The sequence below is a fragment of the Silurus aristotelis genome (genome assembly GCF_946808225.1).
Source record: "Silurus aristotelis genome assembly, chromosome: 1".
Lineage (NCBI taxonomy): Eukaryota > Metazoa > Chordata > Actinopteri > Siluriformes > Siluridae > Silurus > Silurus aristotelis.
The window spans coordinates 5,142,127-5,167,275 of NC_139574.1; the positions used below are offsets into that span (position 1 = coordinate 5,142,127).

The 25,149-nt window shown below is 39.1% G+C and overlaps 1 protein-coding gene across 2 annotated transcripts in view; it reads left to right on the plus strand.

The window, feature by feature from the left end:
• The window catches only part of gpr158a (G protein-coupled receptor 158a), a 144,356-nt gene extending 121,617 nt beyond the window's left edge, over positions 1-22,739 (plus strand). Inside the window, exons 7-12 of one of the 2 annotated variants that reach the window (XM_083544584.1) lie at positions 3,731-3,969; positions 4,285-4,423; positions 14,133-14,238; positions 19,239-19,385; positions 19,515-19,598; positions 20,028-22,739. In XM_083544584.1, the coding sequence (XP_083400710.1) occupies positions 3,731-3,969; positions 4,285-4,423; positions 14,133-14,238; positions 19,239-19,385; positions 19,515-19,598; positions 20,028-21,914 (2,602 nt within the window). In that variant the 3' untranslated portion in view covers positions 21,915-22,739. The remainder of the gene's footprint in view (positions 1-3,730; positions 3,970-4,284; positions 4,424-14,132; positions 14,239-19,238; positions 19,386-19,514; positions 19,599-20,027) is intronic. The other variant, XM_083544585.1, reaches the window with a different exon arrangement.
• The last annotated feature ends 2,410 nt before the right edge of the window (positions 22,740-25,149 follow it).

Consider the following 25,149-nt stretch of genomic DNA (forward strand, 5'->3'; position numbering starts at 1 on the left):
ATTAACAAATCCAAAAACAAAACAACAAATCCAAAAACAAATTAACAAACCCGAAAACAAATTAACAAATCCAAAAACAAAACAACAAATCCAAAAACACATTAACAAAAGCAAATTAACAAATTAGAAAACACTAACAAATCCAAAAACATATTAACAAATCCGAAAACACATTAACAAATCCAAAAAACACAACAACAAGTCAGACAAACCAGAAAAGGTAAGTATAGTTTGCGAATGGAAACTTACAGATCATTGGACAAGACACCTGTCAGTCAAGATATACAGGTGAGTGACAGGTGTCTCGTCCAATGATCTGTAAGTTTCCGTTCACAAACTACCTACCTTTTCCGGTTTGTCTGAATCGTTGCACGAAACACATTAACAAATCCAAAAAACACAAGTCAGACAAACCGGAAAAGGTAGGTAGTTTGTGAACGGAAACTTACAGATCATTGGACGAGACACCTGTCATTCACCTGTATATCTTGACTGACAGGTGTCTTGTCCAATGATCTGTAAGTTTATGTTTTCGGATATGTTAATGTGTTTTTATAAACAACGCAAAACAAGCACCTCTCCGTCATCTCGTCTTGTTCGTTTGCCTGTTTTGACTCCGCTTGTCCTGATCATTTAATTACCCTGTGTTTAGTATCACGACTGTATCATAAAAATTAATTATAACCAGGCCTGGGCTTTGAAATGACGCCACATGAGGTGTAGGATTTTGATCCCTGTTTGTAGGAGATGAGGCGGCAGATACGCACCTACACACACCTACACACGCTCACATGTTAGCGTGCACGAACTCACGCTTTCACACCCCCTCGAGCAACGGGTGACTCACAAGCATTTCACAGCGAAGCGTGTTAGTAAATGTCAGAAGTCTGCCATGGGCTCTGCCATTTCAGAGCGATCTGTCACAGGATGATAGCTGGGGAGGAGAAACAAATGTCATCAGACAGATTGGCTGGAGAAGGACGCGGCCAAAGAACCATCAAAGACCCAAAACCAGTGTGATACGAATCAATAGTATTGGTGAAGATATGCAGTAGGATCAGAAATGAGGAGGAGCAAGAATACACTTAGTTTTGCAATATTCATATACATCATTTGTGTATCTTGTATTAGAGCAGTTAAAATGTTGCACTTTAAGTACAATTCTCTCATACTGACCACTGAATGTTCAACATGGACCTCATGATAAAGACTCTCTGAGGATTTAAGAATTAGAATTGTTGATCTCCACAAAGATGCTGAGGCTGTAAGAAGATCAGTATCACCCTGAAACTGAGTTACAGTACAGTGGCCAGAGTCAAGCAAAGATTAGCCCTGCTCTCCCTTAACTCGCAGTTAAAGTTTATATTATCGCCTAAATCCATTCGAACGTCAGCAGGGTTGTAAAAAGTAATCGGTGCTGCGTGTTCTTCGTTTAGTTCGTTAGAACCGGAGTGTACTTTAGAAAAGATTCATGGCCTTGTTAGAGCACGTCGAGGACGGATCTGCTGCAACCATGGGGCAGACAAAAACAACTTAAAATGGGCACAATTTATTAAATTTTATCGAATGGTTGAGACAGAGGAGGCAAAAGACGAATGTATAAAGACTCGTCCAGCGGGTCATAAAGTCTGAGGCCTGGAGTCAGATCTGGAGAATGAAAAAAGCCCTAGAGCAAAGAGGGATGAGAAATAAAAGACAGATATGTAGCAAAATTAGAGAGGGGGAGGGGGGTGATAAAAAACAGATGGGAAAAAGAGAGCGGGAGAAACAGAGTGCAGAAGTTTGGGAATAATGGCTGAAAGATAATGAGGTCTTTGGCCTTTGTATGTAAAGATGAGATGAACATACGGCTGTAAGAAAGAATGCGTCAGGTGGAAGTGGCACATAAGGCTAATGGGATTCATAATTAAGCTAGCCAAGACGAACAGCTACACGGCTCTAATCATGACAAAAGCACGGTGGCTGGGCCGAGGTGAGAGTTAACACATCTCCAAGATCGTTTTCTGATAGCCTGATTAAACCGGTGCGGAGAGCAATTTATCAACGGGCCTGAGAGAGAATGAGAGAGCGAGAGTTAATGGGAACCCCCTGACAAGACACAACAAGGCGTATCTCAAGGGTGTATTTTACTCTCTGTATAGTTTTTTCAATCAGTTTCTGCATTAATAAGACACAAATGTGTTCATCTCTATATGCCTTGACGAGGTTGTTTCATGTAGTATGTAAATTATGGCGCAATCCATCTCAACCTCAAAAACAGAATGCAATGATTTGCAAAGCTTATAAACTCATATCTTATTCACAGTTGAACATAGAAAACATATCAATAAACTAATACACCTTTTTCTCTAATACTCATGGTCTCCTCTATAGTCTGAAGCAGTGGTCGCCAACCTTTTTTGCGCCACGGACTGGTTTAATGTCGGACAATATTTTTACGGACCGGACTTTAAGGAGTGGTGGATAAATACAACAAAATAAAATGATACGACCATAAAAACTGGTATTTCCTAAATATAATAATAATCGTGAATCCACTGTGTTGTTGTTTGTTCATTTTGCTCGCTTGGGTGTTTGAATTTAGCGGTAATGTATTACGTGTTAGCGGCCGGAGCAGCCCCTTTAAGAAGGTAGCGGATGTTGGTAAGACATGTGACCGAGGCATCATGACCTGCATCAAGAGTGAGTCATAGACAGATGTAGCGGAGAGAATCTGGTAGTTTTCCAAAATAAAACATCGTTCAGAATCAGATAAAAAATAAAATAGAAATAATGTATGTATTCTTTCTGTGCAGCCCGGTACCAATTGACCCACGGACCAATGCTGGTACGCGGCCCGTGGGTTGGGGGTCTGAAGGATGCCATGTCCACGGTTTCCATAAAGAAAAATTAAAGAAATTATTTTAAGAAATGTAAAATGTGATTAGACTGACCACAAAACAGTTTTCCACTTTGCCTCAGTACATTTTAAATGAGCTTTGACCCAGAGAAGCTTATGGATCATGTTCACGCATGCCTTCTTCTTTGCATGATAGAGATTTAACCTGCATTTGTGGATGGCATTCTGTGTTTACAGACAACGATTTCTGGAGGTGTTTACATACAGTGATTCTTTTCTAGTACAGAACTATGACTGTTTTAAATGCAGTGCTGCCTGAGGACCCGAAGTTCACGGCCACCCGATATTGATTTCTGCTTGTTCCTTGTGCATAGAGATTTCTCCAGATTCTTTGAAACTTCTGATGATATTATGTACTGTAAATGATTAGATGTTCAATTGTTTTGCAATATGATTGTTGTACACAGGGTTTTTCATAGATTGGTGAAGCTCTGCCCATCTTGACTTCTGAGAGACTCCACCTCTCTAAGATACACTATTTATACCCAAGTATCTCAGTTGACCTGTTGTCAATTAACCTCATAAGTTGCAAAATGTTTCTCCAACTGTCTAATTTCAATAACACTCACTTTTTCCCAACTTTTTAAAAATGTGTTGAAGCCATCAAATAAATTTAGTTTTACGTTTTTTCAAAAAAAAAATTTTTTATCAGTTTAAATATTTGGTGTTTATTACATTCCATTGTGATAAAATATGGATTTATGAGATGCGCAAACTAGTGCATTCTGTTTTTATTTACATTTTACACAATGTACATCAAATCACTATATGTGACATCATCTCATCAATAACACGCTTGTGGTATCTTCTCTTGTAATTTTTTTCCCTAAGGGTTCTGAAGGTGTTCCTGTCTCGCACAGCTCAGCGGATCCCGTACATGACCAGCTGGAAGGTTTTGTGCCTCTTGTGCATCGTTCTTCTGATTGTTCTTTGGTTCCTTGTGGCATGGACTTTGGCCGTGTGCCAGAACCCAGACTGGCACTTGGCACTGATCACCATGGGCTTCACCCCCGAGGGTTTGCAGTTCAGTATGTGCCTTCTGGACCGCTGGGATTACATGATGGCAGTGGGTAAGACAGCACCATCACTCTGATAGCTAGCACAGCGTGGACTGCTTACAGTACATTCTACTGCTCAGAGGCAAAGGAGTCATTTGGTATAGATCTAATATTAAATAGACTTTCTGGTGGACGGGACACGTGTCTGCGGAGGGACTCCCTATTAAAAAAATCCCTGAATGGTTTCATCCACAATCATCTGAAAAGCAGTGTCCAGGGTATACAAGCAATTTAGCCAGGCTTTGCATTGTGCACTGATTCTTTCTCTCTCTTTCTCTCTCTCTCTCTCTCTCTCTCTCTCTTACACACACACCTATATGCCCATAGCTGAGTTCCTGTTCCTCCTGTGGAGTGTGTATCTGTGCTATGCCGTAAGGACAGTGCCTTCAGCGTTCCACGAGCCGCGCTATATGACCATCGCAGTGCACAACGAACTTATCATCTCCGCTATATTTCATGTGATCAGGTAAGAGCTTCAAAACATGCAGCAGGAGTCATTACTAAACTAACACATATCTACAACATGGAGATACAATGTAAGAATTGCAAAAAAACAAACAACATGTGGCTTTAGTGAACTGTTTTTCAGAAGCAGTTGATCCCACATACAAAATTTCTCTAGAGTATAAATCACCAAACTTTAAATTTTCTTTTTTCCTTTCTTTAAAGTGACTACCAGTATTATTGTGGAGACTTTATTATGATGATACTGTGTCGAAACGCTTTGGGAACGCGCCCGAGTGTTCATGCTCTGAAATAATGTGTGTAATCAGTCAAAAATTAGACGGCGGAGTGACGTCACGACCAGGAAGTATAAAACACACATGTAGCGAAGCGAGCGCCAGCTTCTGTTTGTTCGCAAAGCGCTCTGTGTGTATGTGTTGAATTGTCTGTTAATTGTTTGTCACAAAAAAAGAAAAAAATCCTGGAAGAGGAGCACGCTAAGTCGGTTCCCAGGAGAGCCGGCTGCATGTCAATGCCATCGCTCCGCTCCCGAGCGGCACTCTCCGAGAGTGATCGCGCTCCTCGCGGTTCTTCCCCGCTCTCGCTGAAGCCAACAAAATGTGGCATGCGCCTCTAAAACCTGCTCTCGGAACGACAGTGGATCGGTATGGATTTTTGTAGATAGCCAATAATTCCAGTAATCGGTGTCTTAAGTTCTATTAATAACTAAGGGGATTTTTTGTTTAAAAGGCAACCTTTGTTATCAAATACAGATATTCATTCATTCATTCATTCATTCATTCATTCTTATTTACATTTTTATTTTTACAATGTAGCAGGTGGTAGGAGGTGTTAGCTCAGTGGTTAAGGCATTGGACTTTGAATCAAAAGGTCACAAGCTTAATTCCCACCATCACCAAGCTGCCCTTAACCCCCCCCCTGCTCAGTTGTAAGTTGCTCTGGATAAGGGCGTCTTCCAAATGCCATAAATATTAATGTAAAACATGTCTCTGAAACGAGGGCTGTTCCAAATATTTTATTATAAAAAAAGATTTATGTATTTAAATTATAACCCTGAGTCTTAAGATCTCTTCAGCCCTTATATGATTCTCATATGAGTCAGATTCTTAGTTGTGACTTCTCCAGGGTCATAAATATCAAATTTTTTAAACAGGGACATGTTTATCACCGTGTAGCATCACATCTTCTGTCCATATACAGCTGGGAACTAAAGAGACGAGTTGCTGAAGTTTTGGGAGAGGAATGTTCTTCCATAGGTGTCTGATACAGGATTCTAGCTGATTAACAGTTCTGGGTGTCCTTTGTTGTATTTTTCTTTTCATAATGCACCAAATGTTTTCAAATGGTGAAAGGTCTAGACTGCAGTGAGATTTTATTTTTTGCTATTTCTGATTTGACAAAGTTGATGAGCTACATGAAGCAGAATAATCATTAAGTCTCCCGAACCATTAAACATTAACATTTGAGCAAAAGTTCTTTTCTCTGGTTGTTCACCTGAGCTTTAATCCAAAATGTAAAAAGATTTCAACATATTTAAAAAATAGCGAATATCTTAAATTAAAATGTTCAGACAGAATCCATAACCTGAAAGTGATTTTACAGATGAACGTTTTCCTAACTACGGAAAAAAAAGTTAACATTTAAGAAGGCCTGTCTTACAGTGTGGAAGTTTAGCGAGTGTGCTATCAGTCACACCCAGATGGAGATATTACAGGTTACAGCTGACATCAACCAAAACACTCCCAGTTGGTGCCACGATAATTGGAGCTCTCTGCCTCCAAGTGACTGCTGTGTAATTAGGCACGTCAGGATGATCCATGCTTTGATACTGCTTCTATAGTTTCAGTCACAGAGGGTGTGTGCATTTTTTATTAGGAAGTTACTGTAATTAGAAACCAAGTGTCTCTCTTAGGTTTCATTCTTCTTTGTTTTGTATGCTGCGAGAGAACATATTGTTGATGCATATAAAGTATATATTGCACCGATCAACCATAACATTTCAAACCACCAGCAGCCAACAAAACAGCTCAGATTTGTCAAGGCCTGGACTTCACAAGACCCCTCAGGCTGTACTGTGGTATCTGGCACTAGGAACTTAACAGCTGACTTTTTAAGTCCTGTATGTTGTAAAGTGGACTTCCATGGATTGGACATGTTTGTCCAGCATAGCTTACACGTGGTTCAGTTAAGAAGACTTTGGGTCACCGTAACACGGTGGTTCTCTGTAATATGCTTGACTATCTTTTACATTTACTTTGCAGACGTTTATAAATGTAATATATCGGTGGAACCTAAGTGGCTCTCCATTTATGGTATGGCCCGTAAGGAAACTGTAGGAACTTTAGAGCATGTTCTCACTTTCAGGAAAGTAACATGAATATTTACCTGAGATCAGTAATGGTGGTCTAGTGGTTAGGATGTGGCGCTCTCACCGCTGCGGTCCGGGTTCGATCCCCGGTCAGGGAACCAACCCCAGCCATTAGGGTTGCACAAGCCAGTGCACTCTTAGTGCCGGTCCCAAGCCCGGATAAATGGGGAGGGTTGCGTTAGGAAGGGCATCCAGTGTAAAAACATGTGCCAAATCAAACATGCGGATCATGAATACGGATGATTCGCTGTGGCGCCCCCTAATGGGAGAAGCCGAAAGGAAGTAGGATCAGCACTTGGAAGCTTAACTTTCAGTCCTCTTGTGCTTTCTCTGATATATCTGATATATAATGTAATACTTAAAGCAAAGCACAATTAAAAAAATGCCCAGGGCATAAATTTTGCTGTGTGTGTCCCTTGTTCATTAAATGTAATTAATGAACCGGAGTTGCTCCACTTATAGGCATTCTGGGTATTATAGAAGTATTTTAGCGCTCATTGCTAAAATTAGAAAGAGAGCAAACTCTATAATATAAACACTATAACAAGTTCCTTTAGAAAACAAGACTCCATAATTCTGATTGGTCAGGTTTCAAACTATTTTTTTTTCATTTCCAGAGATAAAAAATCAGCCAGGACATGTACGACAGAAGCATATAATTCTATATAATTCATATAATAACTGATTTAAAAAAACCTTTGTGTCTGTCGATATGATGAAGGAGATATTCATTTAACATGAATCCCTACGGGTCCATGGAACCGCACTTATTTTTAAGAATAGCTACTGCAACAATTTAAAAACGCCAACATTTATGGTCATACAGAAAAGGGAAAATAATCATTCTAAACTACAATTGGTCATCTTGTATTTTTTTGTTATTTACAATAGAAATGTTGTGATTTTGCATGTCATAACCTCCCTAGGATCCGAAAAGCATCAGACCTTATATCGGCTGGAACTTTCATTTGGGAAATTATTATTATGATTCTTCTTAGTATTATTATTATTTATTTATTTTTTTTATACTTCAAGAGAAAATGAGAATTGATGTGCGTAAGATAAAAGATAAGATAAGATGATATAAGATATAAATCATATAAAGTCTTGTGCCAGTTGCTGAAGAAAAATTCACATCAGTGGCAGTAAAGACAAATGGATGATTTATGAGAAATGAAAAGTAGTGCTAGTGAAATATACAAGTAAAAAAAACTATATTCTATATGAACTAAATAAATTGGACAATCTTTAAATGTCTCAGTAATTTACACTATATGGACAAAGTTTTGTGGACAACTGAGCAAAAGATTTTTTTTGAACATTATAACATTATAATAACCTCCATTATTCTACAAAGATATGCTACTAGATTTTGTGGTTATAGTGTGGTTCTGGAATTTCTTTGCTCTTTCATGGAACAAAGATGTTAGTAAAGTCAGGTACTGATGTAGGTTAGATTAAGAGGCCTGAGGTGCAGTCAGAGTTCACATTCATCCCAAAGATGTTCAATAGGTTTAAAGTCAGGGCTCTATAGCAGAAGATTTTCCACTCCAACCCATCTTCATGGAGCTGGCTTCATGCACAGGAGCATTGTCATGCTGGAAAAGGTTTGGGAGGCCTAATAATTCCAGTGAAAGGAACAATTTATGGTACTGGAGCCCGAGAAATCCTATACAAAATGTGTGCCTCCAACTTTGTGGTAAACGTTCAGGGAAGAAGCACATATAACTGAAAAAATCAGGTGACTCCATCATTTAGTCCATATAGTGTACTGTATGTAAATGTAATCTATTAAAAGAAACTATAATTAGATTTTTTTTTTTATGTATACTATTGGAAATGTAGTTTTCTAAAAGCAATAAATCATTTTTTAACATTCTTTTTCAGATAAATAATCAACTCCATGTTAGTAAATGTAACTCAGATGGCATTACATCACCTTGTCATGTTTTATTTATTAAATAATTTCTTAACGCTTCATTATATAAAGCAGATTCTCTAAAAAATCACTGTCACTATGATTATTATTAGGGGAAGTACTAAGCAAGAAAAAAATGTACCATATCTGGCTTGTGTTGTCTAAATCCCAGGTATTAGCATAATAAACATGGCTCCAGAGCTTAAGAAGTCAAATATAGCACTCTGAAATATACAGGAGCTTAATCTAAACATGCTATATGCCACTTGTGACTTGACCTAGAGCACTACTATCAATCCACCAGTCAAACCCACATCACATCTGCAGGCCTCTCCATCACACCTAGAGCAATAGGGGCTGCTTCTGTACACATAGCTTATATCTCTTCCTGCTTTAAAAATGTGGTTTAAAAAAATTACAGACAGTGCTTCTATTAAATTTCAGTGTCACGTGGGATAGAAAAAAATAGTCTTTTTATTCGACTAAGCTGCATAAAAAAAATCAAGGACAGCACAGTCTAGAACTTCTTGTTCCTGAGATCAATGTCCCATAGTTTGTTTCCAAGTTCCCTTGCTCCCTAATTTCCATTGTCGCCTAGTTTTCAGCCCTCTTCTATCTCAGTGTCTTTAAATTCTCATTCCCTAGATTTACGTCCCATGGTTTTGTTGTTTCTTCCACAATCAAAGTCATCCAAGCTTAGTTTGATTGCTTCCTAGTTCCCTTACTGTCCATAGTTACCTTGCTTCCTTGTCCTCACTGTCCATTGTTCTCGAATTTCTTGTTACCTTGTTTGCTTCCTAATTTGTCCTCTATTTTGCAAGACCACTAGTGTACCAGTGTCCCCTAGTTGCCAGTAGTTTGCCATTGTTCTCTAGGTTCTATGATCAGTAGTTTTTTAGTGTCCCCAAGTCTCCAAGGTGAGTAATTTTAAGGTATAATTTAGTTTCCAAGATCAGTAGTGTATCAGTGTCCTCTAGTTTACCAGTGTCCTCTATTTTACATGATCAATAGTTTGCCATAATCTTTTATTTTCCAAGATCAGTAGTTTGCCAGTGTCCTCTAGTTTCCATGAACATTAGTTTACGACTGTCCTCTAGTTTCTGCAGTTTGCCTCTAGTTTTCAAGATCACTAGTGTTCCAGTGTCCCCTAGTTTCTAAAATCAGTAGTTTACCAGTGTCCCCTATGATCAATATTCAGTAATTTGACATTGTTATCTAGTTTCCAAGATCAGTAGTTTGCCAGTGTCCTCTAGTTTCCATGATTATTAGTTTACGACTGTCCCCTGGTTTCTAATATCAGTAGTTTGTCAGTGTCCCCAAGTCTTGAAAAAATAAGTAGTTTACAAGTGTTCATTAGTTCCCAAGATCAGTAGTGTACTAATGTCCTCTAGTTCAAAAGATTAGTAGTTTCGCCAAGTCGCCAAGATGAGTAATTAAAAATGATCACCTAGTTTCTAAGATAAGTAGTGTACCAGTACCCCATATTTTCAATGATCAGTAGTTTCCAATATACCATAGCTTCATTGTCTCTTACTGTTTAATGTCTCCAAATTCTTGTTCCCTAGATAATGTCCTGTTAGTTGCTAGTTTCATGGATTGTTAGTTATTTGATTTCTAATGTCCTGTAATTTCCATTACTCACTAGAGTTTCCTTTCCAATTTAAAAATATCTCAGTATCCTCTGGTTTGCATGCCTGTTCACCATCCAGTATATAATTTTTTTTTTTCCAAAGATAATGTCCGTTAGATTTTTTGTTGTTTGGCCTGTTTGTTTGTTGTCCGTCCGGTCGTTTCCCTTTTCATGTCACCTAGTTTCAGTTAAGGCATGTACTAAAGGATTTGGTCAGCATTGAAAAAATACATAAGTATATTAGTAAGGACTATCACAGGTCTTCACAACATCTTAACTGCTCCATGGCATCTAATAGAGAAGAATTTAGAACTGCACTGGGGCAAAAACATTTATGTATTGTTTATATGATCTAATAATATTTCTATATTATTTATGCTTATACATTTGTATTTTATACAGTATCTCCATAATAATTTCCAATGTAGCTCTAGCATAACACAGTATATCAATCTATAATCTCCCAAAGGTGTTCAGATGAAGATCTGGAATGTCTGAAGACCAGATCATATAATTCAAAACTTTTTTCATCCTCATCAAACAATTCAGGTGTTTCATTCTATTGACCAACTTTAACAAAAAGAACAAGTGGAGCCAACGCACGGTAGCCAAATAAATAGATAAACGCTTTCTTTATAACAGTGCTACCATTTTTTCCTTAAAATTTTCACCAGTGTGAAGTTAAAAAGACTTTATTCTGATGGATTGGTCACAAAAAAGTTCTGACTCAGTCGCTTGTGTGATTGAGGGCTATAGTTAAAGACCCTGTCTAACAGTAAGAGAGCAGTCTGAATGCTGATGAAAAGGCTGCTCTGAATAAATGCCACCAAAGCATGTGAATGAGAACAGGGCTCGTGTTCGTGCTAGAGAAAAAGCCCTGTAAACTGATAAACCTGCAGACTGCAATATTATGCGTGACTTAAATGGAAGCTGGTGTCCTGTTGAATTCTTCACTGATTGGTTAGAAGTTGTTTTTGATATTGACTTGACTTGACTTGATATCACCTGGTCGGACAATAGTGTGCCTGCAAATCATAGGTTTAAATTAATGCACTTGTTTTATAAATATTATAGGAAAATAATCCAGTTCAGCACAAATGCAGTAACTCAGTTTAGTGTGAGGTCACATGCAAATGGTAGCTTTTTTTTATTCCTTTTTACATGTCAAACTTGGTGATATATTGTTTAATTAAGATACAACTGTGACTTTTAATGTGTAATTATATGCACTAAATGAGTTTTACAGTGAAGTGCACTACATTTGCCTTTCCAGGTGGCATTACAGGTACAAAAGACAAATGACAAGCTGTGGTTCTTGTGGGTAACCATTTTAGATGTTAAATTATGGCAGTGTGTAAAGTGAAAAAGCTTAATAGTTACAATATGCAGCCAAAGGTATGTGCACACACAGCCATCTCACATGTATGAGGTGGTATCAAAAAAGTTTAGAGACTGACTCCATTACAAAAAAGTACTTTATTTATCTGTGTTCACACACCATCACCTTTAATATAGTCCCCTAATACAGCATTCTGTGATTAATCTGGATCTCCACAGTGGTTTCAAAATGGCAACTCTTGAGCTGGATCTTCACCTTAAGGAAAGGGGGCGGCAAAAGAGGGACATTGTGATAAAGGAAGCCAAATCTAGCGAGTAGGGTGGGTGTGAAAATTTGCCATTTTCGGGGGTTAAGCTCTTCGAAGGTCTTCCTGATCTCTTGTCGTCTTCTAGTGATGTTTTTCCGCTCTTGAAGCATGTGTACCAATCAAAACACCTCGAACGACTCATTGCAGCATAGTCATATGTCAAACGTATGTCATGTCATATTTCTGCTGCAGATTTCACGCAAAAATTCACATTTACTCTTTGTTTTAAAGAACTAGTCCAAAAGTGTTCAACGGTGCCCCTGTGCACAAAGCGAACTCCATGAAGACAAGGTGTGTATTCGAGGAACTTAAGTGTCTTATACCTTGGCCTTCTCAACTACAATGCACACTTTCAAGATGAATTGGCTTTACAGAATTTAACAACTAAAGTAAATGACGTGTGTTTATCTGTGATGATGACGCTTGGGGCGACTGTGGTGAAGAAAAAATTCCCTTAGATGTTATTAGGATGAAACCTTGAGAGGAACCCGACTCAAAAGGGGAACCCATCCTCATTTGGGTGACATCAAGAGTTTAATCATAATCTCTAAACAATACAGAACACTATAGAGTGAGAACTAACATGAGCACTGGAGTGTAAGATTATGAGTAATGTCCTTTCTACAGTCTTCTACAGTCATTTGACATTATGGAACCAGGAGCTACTGAGCAAATAAAAAAAATAGATCAACATTTGAGATCATCATAGATCCAACACCAACTTCTCCATGCCAGAGCCTTTAAACACTCAAAGAGGTCCAGTGTCCAAACTCCACATGAAGTGAAATACAAATAGCGCTGGTACGTCTCTAGATGGTTCGGGGTGTTTGCGGCATCTACTTCTTAAAAAGGTCCACAATCTTCATGAGGTGGGACGTGACTGGAGCTGGAGCATCCTCAGGATGCCTCGGGATGGGGAGGGAAAGAGCAGCAGTGGAGAGAAATTTGCGTAGCTGCTGTTCATGATATTAACAGCACAAGTTGATGATGTGCATGTGATCAGAGCTGATGTCTGAGCCACGAACACTGTCAGGAAGACTATTCCACAGTTTAGGGGTTAAATGTGAGAAAGCTCTACTAGCTACCACCTACTGGACTTTGCTATTCTAGAAACTAGTAGAAGACCAGCGTTTTAAGATCTCAAGGAGCATGACGAATTGTAGCGTGTTGAAAGACTGGATAGATAAATGGGAGCCAAAGCATTTAAGGCTTTGTAGGTAAGTAGCAATAGTTTGTAGTCGATTTAGAAAATTAACAGGTAGCCAGTGTAGGGACGATAAGATTGGGGTTATAATGGTGATATTTTTTGGACCATGTGAGAACTCTGGCTGCTGCATACTGGACTATACTGGATATATACCATATACCTGGATATACCATACTGGATAGGTGGAAGAAGCTGTTTTTGTAACATGGTTGATTTTTTAAAGACAAGTTCCTAAAATAACTCCCAAGTCTTTTACCGTCGAACTAGTAGTTACAGAACATTCTTCTTAATGCAGGTTGAAATGCTGGAGCTTCTGTGTACTGGTTTTAAGGCCGATTAGCAAAATCTCCATCTGATCAGAATTTAATAATAGAAAGTTATGTGTCATCCAATCTTTTAATCCTTTATCACACTTAGTTAACCGAGCCAATTAAACTGTATCATCTGGTTTTGATGAGATATAGCTGGGTATCATCAGCATAACAGTGGAAGCTAATCTCATGCCTTCTAATAATATTTCCCAAGGGAAGCATGTATATTGTGAAAAGCAGGGGTCCTAGAACTGAACCTTGTGGTACAGTATGACTATTATACCATTGTGCAGGTGTTTTTCTCTACACTTTTTTAATCGGATGGGGGTAACGGTGTGCTAGTGAGGATAGTGTTTTTAGCCATTTCACCATAACCTTTTTTGGTGTTTAGTCAGAAATTAAGATAAATCAGGCAGGTTATTTGCTAATCTGTCCTAAGTCGATAACGTGAAAGAGTGCAAAAGTAGAAGAGTGCAGCTGATTATAACAGCTAATCGGAACAAATCTGAATAGCGTTGCTTAATTAGACATAAGTGTTGTGGACAGAATAGTTTTGGAAAAATTATGTATATAATCAGCACATTTTGTGAACATATGTGTTTTTTTTATTCATTTGCTGTCTATTTGCAGATTTACTTTTGCATCTGAGCTGCACCCTGACTGGATGCTTATGCTGTTCTTCGTTCACACTCATTTGACGGTGACAGTTACCCTGGGACTCTTGCTCCTTCCAAAGGTAAACCTCATCTTCAATTAATCCTTATTTATACAATTTCAGTTCAATTTATTTTTTATTTGTATAGCGCTTTTAACAACGAACATTGTCTCAAAGCAGATTTACACAGATAAAGAAAGAAAAAGATTAAAGAATCAATAAGATTGTTTTTTTATAAGTGTAAGTTTGTCCATAATGAACAAGCCGGTGGCGACTATGGCAAGGAAGTTTTTCCATAAGAAATTGATGGCATAAGAAAGAAACCTTGAGAGGAATCAGACTCAGGGGGGAAACCGTCCTCATCTGGGTGGCACCAAATGTCCATTTATTAACATTAAAAACAGTCCAAATCTGTCAATAGCTTCACAGAGTGGCCTCCAATCGAAGAGAACACCACCCAGAGGCAGGCCAGGACCAAGCGGGCAGATCTGAGGAGAGGGAGAGGGGCAGGAACAGTGGTCACTGGTGCCCTAGGAGCATGTATAAAAAGAGAGAGAGAGAGAGAGAGAGAGAGAGAGAGAGAGAGAGAGAGAGAGAGAGAGAGAAGACTTACTATGGAAGCATAACTAAAAGGTAGAGCCAGAAGGTAACACAGACATGAGGGATCTCTGAGATAAGAGTGAGAGTGAGGGGGTGACAGCATACAAATATCCCAGTTCACAGAACACTCTATATCCATGATCCCTCCAGATCTGCTCCTTTACTAAGAAAAACCCACAGATAAAAGACTTGCCTAAATAATTTTTTTTAGTTTGGACATAACCTAGCAAGTCCTGAACACCAATTGAAAGGTTGTTCCATAACTGTGGGGTTTAAAAGAGAAATATCTGCCCCCTGCTGTAGTCTTCATTATTTGATGCACCTTTATATATTAATAGTCTGCACCTTTTGATCTAAGTGGGCGTGGAAAATCATGTTGGTACAAAAGTTCGCTCAGATACTACAGCGTGAGTGCGTTAAGTGCTTTATACGTCAGTAGTAGTATTTTATAATCAGTGTGAGATTTAATTGGGAGCTGATTAAAACAGGGGTAATGTGGTCATATTTTCTAGATCTAGTGAGGACCCTTTGTGCTGCATTCTGAACTAACTGAAGCTTATTTATGCAATTTATGCACTCGTACACCCAGACAGTAAAGCGTAACAGTAATTTAATCTAGATATATCAAAAGCATGAACTAGTTTTTCTGCATCCTGTAACAACGACATATTTCTTTTACCTTATTTTTAAGGTAAAAGAAGGCGATCCTGGTAATGTTATTCACGTGAGACTCAAAGGAAAGACTAGGGTCAATCATCACAAGGTCTTTGACTGCTGTTCACACTGAAACAGAAACACCATCCAGAGATGCCACGTAATCGGAAAGTTTGCTTCTAGCTGCATGTGGTCCTAGTAAAAGTGTTTCAGTCTTATCCGTATTATCTGAGTTGAGCAGAAGGAAGGTGTCAAGCATCCACTGTCTAATGTCCTTCACACACTCCTTAACATTGTTAAGCTGATCTCTCACATCTGGCTTTGCTGAAACATACAGCTGTGTATCATCAGCATAGCAATGGAAGCGAATACCATGTTTATGTATAATTACACGCAGAGGCAGCATATATAAAGAGAAAAGCAGTGGGCCTAAGACAGATCCTTGAAGAACACCAAACTTTATCTCAGAGAGTATGGAGAACTCACCATTTACATCAACAAACTGATAGCGATCAGTCAAATAAGACCTGAGCCAGGAGGGAGGTGTTCCCTTTATTCCAAGTCTAGCTAAGAGGATAGTATGAACAATGGTGTCAAAAGGTCGAGAAGAAAAAATTAAGAGACAAAATCCTGATCAGAGGCCAATAACAGGTCATTTACCACTTTAACTAGTGCCATCTCTGTGCTATGATGAGGCCGAAATCCTGACTGATACATTTAAAACATTTTATTCCTCAGTAGATGTGAGCAGAACTGATGTGCTACAACCGTTTCTAAAATTTTGGATATAAAAGGGAGATTTGATATTGGTCTGTAGTTAAACAGCTGACATGGGTTAAGGTCAGGTTTCTTAATTAGGGGGTTGATATCTGCCAGTTTGAAGGATTCTGGTACATAACCAGTGCTGATGAAAGAGTTAATTATCTTTATTAATTATTATATAAATTATAATGTTATTATATAACAGGTTCAATTACCTGTTTGAAAAAACTTGTAGGCAAGGGATCGAGAATGCAGGTTGATGATTTTGATGAAGAAATAAATTGAATTTAATAATTTTCTTAAATAGGAGTAAAACTTTGTAATTGATTGTCTGTTATAATTACACTGCTGTCTACGGGGTTATTTGTAAAATTATTTGGATTTATATTAATCGTCTCGATTCTTTGCCTGATGTTTTCAACTTTATTATTGAAAAAGTTCATCAAATCATTACTACCTATTGATGGTGTGCATGTGAGTGCAATGCTTTTATTTCCTGTTAATTTCGCTACTGTATTTAGGAAATCTAGGATTATGCTTGTTATTATTTTATGAGGGTGGAGAAATATGCTGATCAGCAGCACTAAGCGCTTTTCTGTAACTCAGGAGATTCTCCTTCCGTGCTTTTTAAAATGCTGTTAATTTGGATTGACGCCATTTACGCTCTAGACTCTCAGTGGCCCAGTCGAGCTCCGCTGTGTCAGACGGAGATCTAATAAATGTCGATAACTCCGGAAGATTATTGATGAAACTCGCTGCTGTAGTTGAAGTGAATATACGTACGCTTAACACGGTAACGTGGTAAAGTACTAATGCAGTGACTGAGGCAGATTTTAAAAAGAGATAAGGTAATGATCTGAAACAGTTTCAGACTGTTGAATTATGACTATATTTTTTATATCAAATCCAAATGTTAATATTAAATCAAGAGTGTGTCACCACTATGAGTGGGTCCTATAATGTTCTGATTAATTCCCACTAAATCTCAAATGAACACAACTGCTGTTCTAAGGAGGCTTTCTGAATATCAAAATAAATATTAAAGTCAACAACAATGAATGCTTTTTCTAAAGAAGTAGCTATATTTGTAATGAAATCTGCAAATTCTACGAGAAAATCAGAGTATGGCCCTGGGGAGTCTGACTGACTAGATTTGCTTTTGGACGCTCAATATTTTATGATGGTGTTCGAAAGTGTTACATCTTTGTTGAATTTTTTGTTTGACACTTAGGTTATTATTATAAATAGCTGCGACACCTCCTCCTCTGCCATTTAGATGGGGCTGGTATACAGTATGTAACTATACCCAGGAAGACTAGCTTCATATAATGCTAGATATTTGTTCCGTTTAATCTACGTATAGGGGGAGGTGGTAGTTCAAACATAAAGGTTCAGGGTCACTGATCAGAAGGTCAGATTTTTTTTTATTGTATCACCTAATGGATATACAGTGAGGAAAATAAGTATTTGAACACCCTGCTATTTTGCAAGTTCTCCCACTTAGAAATCATGGAGGGGTCTGAAATTGTCATCGTAGGTGCATGTTCACTGTGAGAGACATAATCAAAAAAAAAAAATCCAGAAATCACAATGTATGATTTTGTAACTATTTATTTGTATGATACAGCTGCAAATAAGTATTTGAACACCTGAGAAAGTCAATGTTAATATTTGGTACAGGAGCCTTTGTTTGCAATTACAGAGGTCAAACGTTTCCTGTAGTTTTTCACCAGGTTTGCACACACTGCAGGAGGGATTTTGGGCCACTCCTCCACACAGATCTTCTCTAGATCAGTCAGGTTTCTGGCCTGTCGCTGAGAAACACAGAGTTTGAGCTCCCTCCAAAGATTCTCTATTGGGAGACTGGCTAGACCATGCCAGAACCTTGATATGCTTCTTACAGAGCCACTCCTTGGTTATCCTGGCTGTGTGCTTCGGGTCATTGTCATGTTGGAAGACCCAGCCTCGACCCATCTTCAATGCTCTAACTGAGGGAAGGAGGTTGTTCCCCAAAATCTCACAATACATGGCCCCGGTCATCCTCTCCTTAATACAGTGCAGTCGCCCTGTCCCATGTGCAGAGAAACACCCCCAAAACATGATGCTACCACCCCCATGCTTCACAGTAGGGATGGTGTTCTTGGGATGGTACTCATCATTCTTCTTCCTGCAAACACGTTTAGTGGAATTATGACCCAAAAGTTCTATTTTGGTCTCATCTGACCACATGACTTTCTCCCATGACTCCTCTGGATCATCCAAATGGTCATTGGCAAACTTAAGACGTGCCTGGACATGTGCTGGTTTAAGCAGGGGAACCTTCCGTGCCATGCATGATTTCAAACCATGACGTCTTAGTGTATTACCAACAGTAACCTTGGAAACGGTGGTCCCAGCTCTTTTTAGGTCATTGACCAGCTACTCCCGTGTAGTTCTGGGCTGATTTCTTACCCTCTTAGGATCATTGAGACCCCACGAGGTGAGATCTTGCATGGAGTCCCAGTCCAAGGGAGATTGACAGTCATGTTTAGCGTCTTCTATTTTCTAATGATTGCTCCAACAGTGGACCTTTTTTCACCAAGCTGCTTGGCAATTTCCCTGTAGCCCTTTCCAGCCTTGTGGAGGTGTACAATTTTGTCTCTAGTGTCTTTGGACAGCTCTTTGGTCTTGGCCATGTTAGTAGTTGGATTCTTACTGATTGTATGGGGTGGACAGGTGTCTTTATACAGCTAATGACCTCAAACAGGTGCATCTAATTTAGGATAATAAATGTAGTGGAGGTGGACATTTTAAAGGCAGACTAACAGGTCTTTGAGGGTCAGAATTCTAGCTGATAGACAGGTGTTCAAATACTTATTTTCAGCTGTATCATACAAATAAATAGTTTAAAAATCATATATTGTGATTTCTGGATTTTTTTTTTTAGATTATGTCTCTCAAAGTGGACATGCACCTACGATGACAATTTCAGACCCCTCCATGATTTCTTAGTGGGAGAACTTGCAAAATAGCAGGGTGTTCAAATACTTATTTTTCTCACTGTACATCTCATGTCCCTCCTACAGTTCCTGTTTGGGGGAACACAACTAAGAGACGACATAACGGCCGAGGCTTACGAGGACGAGTTGGACATGGGACGATCAGGCTCCTACCTTAATAGCAGCATCACATCTGCATGGAGTGAGCACAGTCTAGACCCAGAGGACATTCGGGTTAGTATACACTTTGTCCTTTTTGCACTGTCTCTCTGCTTTTCCATATACCTGTAAATACACATGTTCATAATCTCCTTGTCTTTATCACTGATAAAATAACTGAGCCATGGCAGTTTTTTATTGCAGACACCAGACGAAATGGGCCAGCTCAGTTCTATTAATGGCTGTGGCGTAAGGTCTTGCGACAGTCTTTGGGAAAAATATACCAATGTGAGCAGAGGTTTTTGTTTCTTTGTTAAGGCTGAAGAAGTCTCTCACTACATATTCAGTCCCAAGGATAATTTGTTGAGGGTTATAAAAATGGGTTTCTGCTTAGGTGGATAGTCTGTAATGGGTTTAAACTAAATGCAAAAAAAACCCAAAAGAAAACTGAGACTGTTTCAGACCTAACAATAGAACACAGAAAATGTTTATAACCAATACTGTCCCAGACTGTCCTGTACTTAGTCACTGTCAAATAGCATGTTCTGATGTTCAGGTATCTTTGTGGCACCGTCTGTAGTTGCATACAATAACTCATACTGCATGATTTCTGTGCAATAGAAAGTCTGCTTATCTGTGTATTTTTACCTTATATCGATCACAAACACTGCTGAAACGTTTCTCCTATATGTTTTCTATATTGTTTTTTTTTTACAGGACGAGCTCAAAAAGCTATATTCCCAGTTGGAGATCTACAAACGGAAAAAGATGCTGGCTAACAACCCTCACCTGCAAAAGAAACGCAGCTCCAAAAAAGGCCTGGGACGCTCCCTCATGAGACGCATCACCGAGATCCCAGAAACTATGGGTCGCCAACATAGCAGAGACGACAAGGAGCTGGGGGAACATGGTAGCAACCGTAACAGCATCTGTATGCTGAGGAAGAATACTTTTGAACCATCACATTCAGCAAAGCCAGCCAAGGAGGAGTCCCTGAAGAACAAGGTTTTCTCCTTGAAGAAATCCCACAGTAGTTATGATCACGTCCGAGACCAAAGTGAGGACTCTAGCAGCTCGGCGACCGATAAGATGGAAGTAACTTCCACAGAGGGATCACTTCTTGAAACACTTATGGGGAAGAAGCTGGTAAAGAAAAAATCATCGGAGAAGATTGACGTTGCCAGCGAGTCAACCGAGTCGGTTCCTTTGGTGTGTAAATCAGCCAGTGCTCACAATCTGACGGCAGACAAAAAGCCTCTTCATCCGAGGACGTCTATGTTGCAAAAGTCATTAAGCGTCATTGCCAGCGCAAAGGAGAGGACCCTGGGTTTAACGGGAAAGACCCAGTCCATAGAGGACCCTAACAAAAGTGTTCAACAAAAGAACAAAGGAGCTAAAAGCCCTGTTGAGAATGAAGATGGCTACATGAAGATGATCATCAGTCAGTCTGTAGAATACAAGCAGACATCTGGCAAAGCTGGAATAATGAAACATCAGGTTAGTGAAAGCCAAATGACCATCTGTTCTGAGTCAGTAAAAGGCAAAGATGGTTTCAATATTTCTGAGGTGTGTCCTTGGGAATTAGAGGATTTGCCCACTCCCTCAGAGAACAGGGTACAAAAGCATGTGTCCATTGCTGCCGAAGAGTCCACCACCATCCACTCCAACAGCACCAAGGCAGCTAAACAGCAGAAACAGAAAGGCACAGATCAGTCACCTTCGAGCCGAAGACACAACCAGAAGCCAATAGACAGAGCAGAGATCTGTTCTTGGGAGGATGGGAGTAGAGAGAGCCAAGGTCAAACAGATGGACCCAAACCAAATTTCTCTAGTCAATCTCATATACAGACATCTACAGGCAGAACCAAATCTCAAAAAGCAGATGTATCTCCATGGGACTTTGACGAATTGCCAAAAAAATCTATAGACTCATCCTGTTCCATTGGTCAGGACAGAAATAAACCTACATCTCTAGAGGTCAAAAACAAATTAAGCACAGTGATGGACATTAAAGGCAAGGGCACAATCCTAACTGAAGGAGCAGCAAAAGATGTCCTTCCTGAGCCCTTGAAATCTTCAGGAAGCTGTTCCAAGGCAGATGTATGTCCATGGGATTACGAATCAACAAGCCCCACCTTGGAAAAGATTCCCAGCCCCACTCAGGTTTCTAAAACGAAAGAGACCACTGCTACAAAGAAGGGTACACCCCCTATGAGAACATTCCAGAAAGATAAAGAGAAGATGAAGGGAACGGAAAATGAAAGAGCCAAAACAAAGTCAAAAGAAAAGTCTTCTTCAGGTAAACCAACAGAGAGACCTCTCAGCCAAGCCAGAGTGGCTGAGCTTTGCCCTTGGGATGTAGGAAGTCAAGACACGGGTGTGATGGAAAAACAGAAAAGTCCAAACACGGCAATAGGAAAAACCAAGCAAGCTGCTATTTGTCCATGGGAGTTTGAAGATTCAACTACAGAAGTGACCAGAAATTCTGGCTCCTCTATAGGGAAACAGAAAAGTCCAAATTCCAAAGGAGGTCCAGGCGGTGCCAAAATGGCAGACGTATGCCCATGGGACTTTGATGACCAATCTTCAACAAAAAAAGCATGACATTTGACCAATATGGACGCCTAAAAACGTAGTTCTCATCGTACGTGCATTGTGTCATCTTATAAATCCCTGGAACTCTAGATCTCATTTCTGGTGACTTCTGGGAATAAAAAAAAAAATAAGTCGCACAAGCTGCCTTTCTTTACAAAATATTTTTTTTTCTTTGTGCTTTTTTTTTTTCCAAAAAAAAAAGAAGTTACTAAAACAAACAAACAAAAAACTTGCAACAAAATCATCAAGCATTCCAGATTCTTACAAAGTACTCTTTAATCACAAACAGTAGTATGAGAATTATGCAACTCTTTATGTGCAATGTAGAACAACCTGCCTTTCCTCATCACATATATCCTTGTTTATTAATCAGAATTTTTTTTTCATAATTCCATAATAGCTGCATCTGTAGCATGTTTTTTTTTTTTTTTTTTTTTTTTTTACAACGTCAGTCATATGGGATTGTAGAATTCAATACACTTTCCTGCAAAACCGAAGCACCTGGAAATAATCTATGTATTTTAACAATACTCGGAAGGAGCATGCATGAATTGTCTTAGGATAAGCATGATCTTTGGTGTTTTATGTCGGGTTGGGTTTGTTGGGTTTGGAAGTGACATGTTAGAAAAGTAATTGCCAAAGACAGAAGTGACGTTTTCGAAAAGGTATCGCGTGAGTAATACACAAGAGTACTCAAATGCATATCAAATGCAAATCTATTTACATTTCTGTTGTGAACCCAATTCACAGTTTCGTGGTTGCTTGTGGGGACAATTAGCCTGTAGCACTTTAGTAACTAGTATATTCTCGGACTAAATGAGGTGTGTGTATACAGACATACTGTCACTGCGTTCATGTTAATGGAATTATTTGTGTTTATTTATTGGGTCATTCTCATGCAATGGTACGTGGCTTTGGATTTTTTTGTTTGTTTTAGTTTTTTATTTGGAATATTGCTTTAAGTCGAAACCTTTCAATGCTTCCAAATTTGCTGGTATGAACGTGCCTATCTGAAGAGTCTTGTATCAGTCCTTTGTCTTATTAAGGGAAAGCACAGCTCGTATCCCGTCCTGTCTTTATTCATCTGTATGATGAGAGTCAAATATCAGTCAAACCAACAACACATCTCATGTGGGAATGGAAATGCAGTTGGTTTTGCTGGGAATTTATTGGCACCCATCTAGAAAATGAATATATATATATATATATATATATATATATATATATATATATATATATATATATATATATATATATATATATATAAATTCTTCTTTTGCTTCTTCTTTCGGCTGCTCCCATTAGTGGTCGCCACAGTGAATCAGCCGAGACATCAGAGTCAGCACTACTCTTTCTTCTACATCTGCCTCTTTCAAACCAACTACCTGCATGTCTTCCTTCACCACATTCATAAACCTGCTAATTGTTTTTACCTCTTTTCCACCTTCCTGGCAGCTTCATCCGCAGCATTCTTCTACCGATATACCTCATGTCCCGCCTCTGCACATGTCTAAACCATCTCAATCTCGTCTTCCTCACCTTGTCTCCAAAACGTCCTACATGCGCTGGCCCTCTAATAAACTCATTTCTAATCTTGTCCATCATCGTCACTCCCAATGAAAACCTTAAAGTCTTCAGCTCTGCTACCTCCAGCTCCACCTGTCTTTTACTCAATACCACTAAACAATACAACATCACAGGTCTCACCACAGACTTATAAACTTTCCCTTTCACTCTCACAGATACTCTTCTATCACAAATCACTCCTGCTATCACTCTTCTCCACCCACTCCACCCTGCCTGCACTCTTTTCTTCACTTCTCTTACACTTTTTTGCACTGTTGACCCCAGCTACCTGAACTCCTCCACCTTCTCCCCCTCTTCTCCATGCAACCGCGCTCTGTCTTACTCTCCTACTGACTTTCATTCCCCTTCTCTCCAGCACGTACCTCTACCTCTCCAGGCTCTTCTCCACCTGCTTCCTCCTCTCACCAAAAATCACAATATCATCCACAAACATCATAGTCCAGGAAGACTCCTGTCTGACCTCGTCTGTCAACTTGTAAATCACCACTGCAAACAGGAAAGGGCTCAGAGCCGATCCTTGATGCAGTCCAACCTCCACCTTAAACCAGTCTGTCATTTCTACTGCACACTTTACTGCTGTCATACTGTCCTTATACATGTCCTGCACCACCCTCACATACTTATCTGCCACACCTGACTTCCTCATACAATACCACAACTCTCTCCACCCTGTCGTACGCTTTCTCTAAATCCACAAACACACAATGCACTCCTGTAGTATATAAATGTAAAGTATGTGGCAGCGGGCGCATGGATGAGTGTGAAATGTAAGATATTTTACATTTTGCTGTACCACTATCATCATCGTAAAATAGAAAAAATTGTTAGTCGAACCGAACTTGGGGACCAACTGTATATATATTTGTAATTAATTAAAGCGTCATCCTATGGTACACATTGATATAAAGTATATATTTTACATACATGTCACAGGCACACATGGTTTTAGAAAAAAAGTGACATTTGACCTTAAAATCTTCTTGCTACTCTGTATATGCAAATTAAGTACAGTGTAAAAAGACAAAGTTTTGGGGTGGCGTCCGTTTATTGCGGGTGGTTTTGGAACGTAAACACCGCAATAAATCTGGGATTACTGTGTGTGTGTGTGTGTGTGTGTGTGTGTGTGTGTGTGTGTGTATATATATATATATATATATATATATATATATATATATATATATATATATATATATTCTGTGTAATATTTTATTTCATCAATAAGTTTTTCTCATTTCTTGATGGGTGCCAATGATTCTGGAATTGACTGACAGTACAAATCTTTCATCTTTAGAAGGTTTCAGCCATTAAAAGTGGGGCTCATTCATTCGTTTAATTCTTTAAAATGTTTTTAACAAGTTCACATTCCAGTTAATATACAATTATTCCCTGCCATTCCAGCGGAGACGACGCTGTTTGTGTATCTTGCATGGGTCATTTCCTGTGACCTTTAAAGTGGATATAAAACCCTGTCCCTTTTACAGCTCGAACCTTGTTACGTGGGCATTTCGTCAGCATCACTGGATCTGATAATGTTATATATTTGACATGAAGAGTTTTAGAGCAGGACGGCCAGTAATATTAACAAGGCTCAGAGCGCTTATTATAAACCATTCAGACGTCTCTGTGACGTGTCAATCGACAGGAAGGATGTTTAGTG